The 9,901-nt window shown below is 60.7% G+C and overlaps 1 protein-coding gene across 1 annotated transcript in view; it reads right to left on the minus strand.

Moving 5' to 3' along the window:
* SLC22A11 (solute carrier family 22 member 11) overlaps positions 1–8,866 on the minus strand; it is a 13,627-nt gene extending 4,761 nt beyond the window's left edge. The window contains exons 1-6 of the mRNA XM_021685256.1: positions 8,343–8,866; positions 6,915–7,018; positions 3,833–3,987; positions 3,540–3,708; positions 1,934–2,057; positions 1,066–1,187 (exon numbers count right to left, since the gene is read on the minus strand). Of these exons, the coding sequence (XP_021540931.1) occupies positions 1,066–1,187; positions 1,934–2,057; positions 3,540–3,708; positions 3,833–3,987; positions 6,915–7,018; positions 8,343–8,744 (1,076 nt within the window). The 5' untranslated portion in view covers positions 8,745–8,866. The remainder of the gene's footprint in view (positions 1–1,065; positions 1,188–1,933; positions 2,058–3,539; positions 3,709–3,832; positions 3,988–6,914; positions 7,019–8,342) is intronic.
* Positions 8,867–9,901: the final 1,035 nt, after the last annotated feature.

Here is a 9,901-nt window from a genome sequence, read left to right on the forward strand (position 1 = left end):
GCATTTGATCCATTCCCTAAGGTGTAGCAAGTATTTGCCATTGGAACCCATATGTGGTTAAATATAGCATAAAATAAACGTTTTTCTAATCTTTAGTTTTATTTCAAGATAAGTCTCCATCAAACCTGACCCTCACTTCTCAGTGTGCTCTCTGCAAGTCACTTGAACTGAATTTGTTTTATTAAGGGGCCTTCTCCTGGTCCCAGGTGGCCGTGGGTGCCAAGACGGGGCCTGCTGGGGAGTCCATGCTCAATGCGGGGACTGCTGGGTGGCAGCGGGCAAGGAGGTAGCTCAGGCACGGTTCAAATGCCTGTTCAGTCATCTTGGGCAAGTTACCTGCCCCATTGGGCCCTGCTGTCCCCTCTGTAAAGTGGGGGTGTAGATGAACTTGGCGTAAGTGGGCCAGTGGCCCTCTCCAGCCACTTCTGGTCCCCCATCTCTAGGGACATAGGCTCCGTGTCCAGCCTGGGCTTCAGCGTGCCCCTGTCCCTGCCCTCCAGCTGGCTTCCCGCTTGAACCCCCCAGCCCCTCCCCAGTGCCGGCCGGGACTCCTGCCTCCTGGGGGCACTGCCTGTCTGGCCAGAAACGTGCTTCCTGAGGCCGTGCAGGAGCCACTCCTCACTCCCACCCCGGACACAGTAGAGGCCGCTTTTAGGCAACAGGCTTGGGCATTGGAAGCCCCAGGCTTGGGCACTGGAAGCCCCAGTGAGGCAGAAGGGCCCACAGCGACCATCCTGCAAACAGGCCCACCAGGGACCCACCTCAAAACAGCCGTAAGCCCTCACTGACCAATCGGACCCAAAAAGGAACATTCCACACGTTCCCCTACCTCCTCCCCCTCCCCTATAACTACAGCCCCCTCCCACTGCCTCCTGGCAGACAGTCTCTCTGCTCCCTTGCCGTGAATTCAATAAACTTCTATGTCTTTTGTTCGGCCTTGGGTGAATTCTCCCATCGCCCTGGGCCCTGGGCACTGGCCGCCGGCCTCCACTGATCCCATCCCGTGCGGCTGGCCCGCTTCCCTCCTCAGGCCTGGCTCTGGGAGGGATGAGCTGGGTGGCATACCTCACCAGGAACATGCTGCAGCTTCTCCAGCGGAGCACGGGCATGAGAAACAGGTCCAGCACTGACCTGCGGGCCTTCTTAGAGGCCCCCTCCTCCTCCTCCTGCATGCTGGTCATGAGCACCTGCGGGGAGAGGCGGACACAGTGAGTGGGGGGTGGAGGGTGGCACGGGCCCCGCCCCGCCCCGCCCCCGTGCCAGGGAATGGTGTCCAGGTGGGCAGAGTGATGCGAGGAGCCTGGCCTTGGCTTCTGGAAACTGGAGAGCCTTGGGGTGGGGGCGGGGATGGAGACAGAAAGAAAGATCTCTCTCTGGGCCCCTGACAGAGCTCTCTTCTGCCGACCTGGCCCCCCTACTCTGAGCCAGGGAGCCAGGCTTGTGTCCCAGCTCTCGGCAGTTCCTACACAAACCCGACCACCCCTCCTTGCCCCTCATGGCTGGCCTCAGGGTACGCCTCCTACCCCAGCCACACGGGCTCCCCACTGCACCCAAGTGCCATCCAGACTCTTCCTGCCCCTCTGGGCCCCGCCTGCCCCCTGCTCAGCTCAGTCTTGGTCGGCTCGCCTCCTCCTGGAAGCCTTCCCTGATCCTCCCACCCCCAGGCTGTGTTTTGTTTCTTGCTGCACATCCTCCCACACCTACTTCCTTGAAATAATCACCTTCAGAGAAGCACATGCAGTTTCCCCCAAACACACCGAGAAGCCCTACGAGGTGAGCTTGCAATGCATGTGGGTGGAAGCCTCCCACAAGCAAGCTGGGGGTTGTCACAGCTGTTATCGGGTGGGTAACGGTGAAGCTGGTGACAAGACATCAGTGGCTGTCCTCTCCCTGCCACGTGCCACACTCTGGGTCACAAACAGGGGCATCTCACCTCGACGGTCAGTGACTTTGTGGCTTCCTTGTGGCCGTTTATCCTGGCCACCTTTTTGAGCTCCTGGAGCGCTTGTTCCGGTTTGCCCACAATAATCAGCCATCGGGCAGACTCCGGCAGCCACCTGTTAAGGACGCAGGCGCTTGCCCGGGCCCCTACACTCTTCCCGCGTCCAGGGCCCTCCTCGTCAGGTCAGGAGGGGGACGTGGGCAGCCGCTCCCCCAGCAGCAGGGGGAGACAGACGGCAACTGCTCTCCCCTCTGCACGGCTGGGCCAGGATGCGAGACTGGCAGCCTCCCTCGGTACCGAGTAAAGCTGAGTCCCAATGCCTGGCCGCCCTCTTTCCCCCACGCCACCCCATCTGGCTTCCCGGCTGCGGGGGGCTCGCGCATGGCCCATGCACAGCTGCCTGAGCCTATGGTGAGGCTGAGCCCATTTCTGTGACAGCTCACATCATGCTGAATTTCACACACACACGCACGCACGCACACATGCACGCACACACAGGCTAAACACATCCCCAGCCAGAACTGAGTGGTTTTATAAAAGTAGCCTGCTTCTTCCCAGCCTCGGGGCAGATAGCAGGGAGAGGCATCTCCTGGGTGAGAGGACTGACATTTTCCCAGCCCAGAGGGGCTCAGCTCTGTTTGCGTCCGTCCGGAGGCCGCCTGCCCTAGTGGTTCAAAGAGCCAGCCTGCCTGGGTTCAAATCCTGCCTCTGGCACTTACTGGCTGTGTGGCCTGCACGAGTCACTGAACCCCTCTGGGCCTCAGTCCCTCCTCTGAAAATGGTGGTCATCCTATCATCTTCCTCGTTAGAAGAAGTGAATACACATCTGGGATGACCAACAGCACCTGGGACTCACCCAACCAGGGTGACTAGAGCAGCCTAATAAGTGTGATTATGGGATGTCTTCCTCCTCGCTTACTGATCCTGTTGTTATCGATAAAACTCCACGTGGTCAGTGGCTTTTGATCTGTTTTCTTTGCTGATGTGCCCCCGGGACCTGAAACCACGTCTGGCATGGGGCAGTAAATACTTGAGAAGGAATGAATGAGTCCTTGCTACTCTCTATACCCCACAGTAGACTTAACGGGGTGCAGGTCCACCCAACCCTGGTTCATGGATACGAAAGAACTTACACGGTCATAATTTGGGTCTGGTCCCCTGTCCCTCACCCAACCACGTGTTTCCAGACCTCAGGGAGTGTTGCAGCACCCCAAATAATCGTGATGATGATATCTTTTCATATCCAACGCCAGTCCGCACTGACTCAGGAGCCCATGGGTGGGGGGTGGGCAAGTGATGTGAAGGAAGGGGCTAGCAGGTGGGGGGCAGCTAGTGCCGAGGAGGGGAAGGCCCGAGAGCCAGCGGGACGGGTGGGAGCCTCAGACGTCTGGCTAAAACGCCCACCCCGGAACTCTGAAGCCCCAAGATGTCTCTCCTAAGCAGGGGCCCCACGCACATCATTGCCCTACGTGGCTCTCAGCGTCTCGGGATCCACGGCCGGCCAGGGTGGTGAGGGTGAGGGGCACCCTGGCCCCCCAAATCTCCCTCCTAGCAAGTGACGTCCTCCCCAAGAGCAAAGGCCCCACACTGTACCCACCAGGAGATCAGGAAGATGGCAAAGAAGGGCATCGACACGGCCAGCTGGAGAGCCCGCCAGTCCCGCAGGGTGAAGGCCAAGGCCCCCAGGGTCATCTGGCCCAGGCTATAGGAGCATCCCAGCATTGTTATGGTGACGGCCCTCCTGCGGGTTGTGGTCCACTCCACCACTGAAAGGTGATGCAGACAGGCAGGTAAGGGCTGAGCGGTGGCCTCGGGGCCCCATCCCACCCCCCCCCCCCCCCCCCCCCCCCAACCGCCACCATGGCAGGCGCAGCTGAGGGAGGGACTCACTGAGCGTCACCGGGGTCATGATGATGCCGGCCACTCCAAAAGCGCTCAGGAACCGGAGGCCACAGTAGATGAGGAAATTGGAAGCAAAGACGGTGCTGGTGTTGGCCAAAGCCACCTGCAGGGAGCACCAGCTCAGCGCCGGCTTCCGCCCGAACCTGTGGGGGACGAGCACTGTGGGGCCTGGAGAGGGGCCCTGGGGACTTGGGCCTGGAGGCAGGGGCTTCAGGGGAAAGGAGGGTTCGAGGGGGTGGGGCACCTGCTGGGGCACCTCAGGACAGGCAGCACCGTACCCCACCCCCCGGGATCTCCCAGGAGCATGCTCCAAGTGTGCTTCTTATAAAAAGGGCAGACGCCTCGATCTCAGGGCCAGCGGCACCGCAGGGTCAAGAATGGGCTTTGGTTGGGGCGCCTGGGTGGCTCAGTCGGTTAAGCGTCTGCCTTCAGCTCAGGTCATGATCCCGGGGTCCTGGGACTGAGCCCCGCATCGGGCTCCCTGCTCAGCGGGGAGCTTGCTTCTCCCTCTCCCTCTGCCTCTCTCCCCATCTTGTGCTCTCTCTCTCACTCGCTCTCTCTCAAATAAATGAAATCTTAAAAGAAAAAGAATGGGCTATGGTTGAATCACTGTATTGTACACCTTAAATTCATATTACAATGCATGTTAACTAACTGCAATTTAAATAAAAACTGAACAAAGATGGGCTTTGGCATCAGAAGCCTGGATTTGAGCCCAGCTCTGTCCTGCCTGGGTGACCCTGGGCACAGGACTCAAAGTCCCTGAGCCACCATTCCCTGTCTGTGCAATGGGGGTGTGCATGATGACAGCCTCAGAGTTGTGAAAACCATGATGCAGAGCAAGGGGGCGGCACGGCCGGGAGGCTGAGCACACGTGGCCTTGGGCAAACCGGCCAGCTCCCTGCCGGTCTGCCCACTGGGACTGGAGCTCCCGGGAGACAACGGGTGTCGGGCCCTCAGCGGTCCACCTGCACACCCACCGTGCCGCTACGGCCCCAAGGCTGGCTTAGCCCAAACCATGGCCCGCATTTAGCTAAAGCGTGCATTGGTCCAATGGGAGAAATGTGGGCAACGCTTGGCCCGCCTGTCTGAGCAGTGCCCAGGAACAAGGACATTTGGCCTAGACCCAGGGCGAGGTCTGGACGCTGACACCAGACCCTGATGCCAGGCTCCCAGGGTAAGCTGCGGACCGACGGCGATTTGGCTCCCGGTGTGGACGGCCCCTGGGGAGTGAGCCAGAGCCGCACGGCAGCTGTCCTTGGAAAGTGCCACCTGGACCACGTCCTTCCCCGCTGCTCGGGGCCCCTCACCATGCTCAGGATTAAATAAGGCCCACAGATGACGAAGGTAGCAGAACCACAGCACAAGGAGCCCGCCCCGTGTCAGGCCCTGGCCCGAGCTCTGTCTGTGGTTAACCCACAACAACCCCATGGATAGAGCCAGGTCCCCGCGTACAGCAAGAAATGGAGGCACAGAGAAGCAACATACCAGCCTTCTAGGGGACGAGGGAAAGGGAGGTGGGGATGGGAACCCAGGGTCAGACCCCTGAGCCCTCACGGTCAGGAGAAAGTCGGGAAGCCGTTCGTGCATTCACTAAATAATGACTGAGTGCGTGCTGCGTGCTGGAGGCTGGGGACGCCACACCCCTGCCTTCTTGGAGCTACGTCTTGTGGGGATGCACGCAAGCAGGTGAGCAAGGAGTGAGCGACCAGTACTGTCAGAGTAGGTGCAGTGAGGAAGGAAAGAAGGCGTGGCCAGGACGAGGCCGCCTGGGGTTGAGGCCTGCGTGCTGGGCACAAAGAGACCACAGAGGCTCGGCCACCGGCCGAGCTCGGAGCTCTGCAGCCGGGATGCCGAGGGTGCTCCAGGAGGGGCCGGCATGGCTGTGGGAGAGAAGCCAAGTGCCAAGCAGGGGTGGAGGGGGACGGGGTGGGGGGCAGGAACTGTCCTCAGTGTGGTGGGCCTGGAGGACTTCAGGCTGGCATCAACCAGATCCAGGTATAGGTTTTTGAAGTCACGCGGAATGGAAGCAAGAGACCCTCGAGGGGGCCAGGGCCTGCCCGGGCAAGAGAGGCAGGTGGCTTGGGCAAGGGGACGGAATGGAGGAGAGGGGCGTGGGGCTGGATCTAGGGGTGACGGTGGGAGAACAGGGCTGGCTCCAGGGTTGGGTGTGTGCCGTGGGTCGGGGGGCCGTTTTCCCGGATGGAGTCTCGTGCGGAGGGGCTGGGCTGGCGCGGGAGGGTCAGGAGTCCAGCGTTGGCCACGGCAAATGAGAGGCAAATGCTCCTCCACGTGCGAGCTCCAAGCAGGCAGCTGGCTCTACCAGCCGAGTGGGCGTAACGCAGGCGTCACTGGCGCCCGGTGGTAGGGCCTCGAGCAGCGGGGGTGGGCAGCCGGCCAAGACAAGGGACAGGGCTGGGGGCGGGGCACCGCCTCACAAGGAGGAGCAGGAGACGGAAGGGGAGGGGCCAGAGGAGGGGGAGGAGGATTTCAGCTTCACAGTGTGCCCTGTACTTGGAGTTAGAAGAAAGAGGGGTGGGGGGCACCCGGGAGGCTCTGTCGGTTAAGCGGTTAAAGCAGTTAAGCGTCTGCCTTCGGCTCAGGTCAGGATCCCGGGGTCTTGGGATCGAGCCCCACATCGGGCTCCCTGCTCGGTGGGGAGCCTGCTTCTCCCTCTGCCTCTGCCCCACCCCCCCATGCTCATTCGCATGCTCTCTCTCTCTGAAATAAATAAATAAATAAACAAACAAATAAATAAAATCTTTTTTAAAAAATGAAGACGACGACGATGACGACGAAGAAGAAAGAGCGGTCTATTTCTCCGCAGAAGACTATGGGCTCCCTGAGGGCAGGGGCTCTACAGCGCCGCGCACACAGGTGCTCTGGACGGTTGGTGTCACCAAAGGAGAGAGCACGGTGTTTGAGGGGATCTCGCACAGAGTGGCTTAAGCTGGTGTGGGCTTCTAGGCCGATACTGCTCCCTGGGGACATTCATGGGCCGTTTCTGTACTTCTGTCCCCATGGCGCTCGTTCTGTCGAGGAGGAGTCGAGGGGGAGAGGAGATACTCACCGGTCAGAGAGGAGGCCCCAGGAGATGGACCCCAGCAGGACGCCGGCCATGTAGATGGACTGGCCCAGGGGTTTCAGGCCCTGGTAGTCACACACTAGGTCCCACTGGAAGAGAGGGCGGGCACGGCGGCTGGGCTCAGGGGATGCGGACCCTGGTCAGCCTGGGTCCTGGGGGGTCCCTCAGCCAGGCGACAGAGGTGGAAGGGGTGTGCTGGGCTGGGGCGGGGGGCGGGTTCAGCTCTGTCCTCCCAGCTAGCTGAACGGCACACACGGGACTCGGCCACTCCGAGTGGACGGAGGTGGGCAGCGGAGCACGGGGACTGAACCACAGGCTGGCGTTCTAACTCTGTGGATCGCTCGCTGGGTGAGCCCAGGGGTGGTTCCTGTACGTGCTGAGCCCAGTTTCTCACCCAGAAGGGGGGCCCTGCAGCTGCTTCCCTCACAGGGCTGCCGGGATGAGCAGAGAGTGCTGAGCACGTGCCACCATAAGTTTTGAGTGCCTCCTGCCCGGGTCTGGGCATCCATGACCTGAACACCCCCCACCAGGCAGCCCTCCACCAAGACCTGACAGCTTCGTTCCATTTCCGCGTCTCTCGCCAGGCCCACGGAAGCAGGAGCCCCCTGTCCCCACAAGGCAAAATGATAACTGGAAAATGCAAAGCAGATCACCTCACTTCCTTGCCCCAAAGCCTCCAGTGACTTTCTTTTGCACTTGAAGAAAGTGCACCTCACCCACCTTCTTTGCATTGTGCCGGCCCCTGACCCCTTGTGCCCAGACACACTAGGCCTCCTTCTGCTCCTTCAACACCCCAGACCTGGACTTCTGTTCCCACTGGGCTCTCTCCGCACCTTCACGTGACCTTATCTCCTAATCCAGGTCTCACCTCCAGAGAGGCCTTCCCCACCTGCCTCTCCTCCTTGCTCACAGGACCTGCTTTTCTCCTTCGTAGCAGCAGGACAGGATGTGATGGAGACCCATCTTCCGGCTCCTGGCGGTCTGGGCTGAGCCGGGCGCTGGAGTGTTGGAGCCGTGGGTCCTGGGCAACTTATTTCCCTCACTGTGCTTCTGTTTTGTTCCTTACCAGATGCAGACAACAACAAGACCCCCCTCGTGAGATTGGAGTGAGACTATGGGGAAAGCCTCTGGAACGGTGCCTGCCACTCTCCTGTTGGGGCGGGGTTAAATGTTGACCCATTCTGAAGCTGCCGGCGGAACAGGAGCTCCTCAAAGGCTCCCTTGCTTATCCTGGGACCCCGGCCTCAGATCAGGGTCTGGGCCTTCATAAGCAGTGAGTAAATATGTGTTGAGGGAGTAGCATCTCATTCAGTAGCGCCTGCGGAAGCGGTGCGATCCTTCCAGGCATGGGCGGGTGGCCATCACTGGGAGGCCAGGTATGAGAGCCGGGGGTTGGCGGGGGGAGGCCCTTACCTTGGCCACGATGGTGGAGGTGAAGGTGCTGCGGTCGTAGACCCAGCCGTCCATGCACGGCTCTGTGGCAGCCTCGCTCCAGTTGGTGGCCGTGGCGTTGGGGTCCAGGAGCTGCCACTGTGGTTGGCGGAAGCGGCGACACTGATGGGGCTCATGGTTGGGGCCCGGGGGGATGGAGACGGTCAGGAGGTCCTTGGGGCCCAGGGCCCCGGGGACACTGGCCTGGGCAGTGCTGTTGTCCAGGAGGGGTACCCAGCATCGGTGGCTGGGCACGGCGGCCGAGAAGTTCTCCATCAGCAGTTGGGAGGGCACCAACATGGAGGGAAGGAGGAGAGTGAAGACCTGCAGGGCCTGGAAGAGGCCCACTCCCCCTGCTCGCTCCAGGAGCTCGGTGAATGCCATGGGCAGAGCCGTGGGCGGCCAGGGCGGCCTTCCCAAAGGTCAGGGAGCCCGCGAGTGTCCGGCTGCTGAACCACTAGCAAGTGCCGGAACCCTGGGCCATCAGACCTTCTGCCCTCACTAGCCTGCAGTTGGGTTGGGAGTGCGGGCTAGCAACTGGTCGAGTCAGTCCTGAGATGCCCCAGGTGCTTTGAAGAAACTCCTCCTTACCCTGTTTCTGGGAGTGACGCGTGGGTGCCCCACCCCTCTGGAGAGGGGATATCAGGGACAAAGCTCACTGTGCCCAGGCTGCCTGGGGCATCCGAGGCGCCCTGGTTCTCCAGCACCAAGAGTAAAAATCAAGCAGGTGTGAAAAACAAATAAGATGCGCTAAGCTGTGATGTTACTGAGCTCCAGTTGTGGAGGGAAGTGGCACCCGGCCGTGGCCTTGGTTAAAGTTCAATCTCAGCGTGGGCTCCTGGGCAGGAAAGTCAGGTCTAGCTACTGAGGGAGGCTTGGGCAGCTCTCTGCAGGGGGCCTGCTCACATTCCTAAACCGAACTTTTAGATTCCTCTACACGTGGCCCTTTAAATCAGGAAACTGTTGGCCTGAGCTTCAGGCCATTTTGCTACAGCACAGTGGTGGGGACTGGGTGGGGGACTGGGCAGGGCCCTCCCTAGCTGGCCCCGAGGCTGCAGGGAAGCGGGTGGGCTCCCAGCGTGGAGGGACCTGGCCGGAGGGCCCAGGGCTGTGCTCATTCCCTCCTTACTGCGTGCCTCCCGCCAGGCAGCATGAGAGACCAGCTTGCAGACTCGCTATTTTGGGAAGCTTCTATTTCCAGGTTCCAGGTTGCCTTTATTGGACTGGAAGCTCCCCCAGGGTGGAAAGCATGGCTGTGATCCCCTCATATCCATTCGATGCCCCTCGTGGGCCTGGAGTCGAGCAGGCGTGCAGACTGGGAAAGTGAGTGAAGTCATACCTCCCTGACCCAGGGTCTAACTCCAGCCCAGCTTGGCGTGAGGAGGTGCGAAGGCAGCCCCCTCCCCAGCACTCCGCCTCGGCTGAACCTCTTAGGAGCAGCTGTTGCTGACACTGCGGGCTTGCGGTGTGTTGGGCTCTGTGCTGACCATGCGGTCCGTACCCTCTCCTTTGCTCCTCATAGCAGCCCTTGTGCAAGAGAG

This window comes from Neomonachus schauinslandi, chromosome 11, assembly GCF_002201575.2.
Source record: "Neomonachus schauinslandi chromosome 11, ASM220157v2, whole genome shotgun sequence".
Lineage (NCBI taxonomy): Eukaryota > Metazoa > Chordata > Mammalia > Carnivora > Phocidae > Neomonachus > Neomonachus schauinslandi.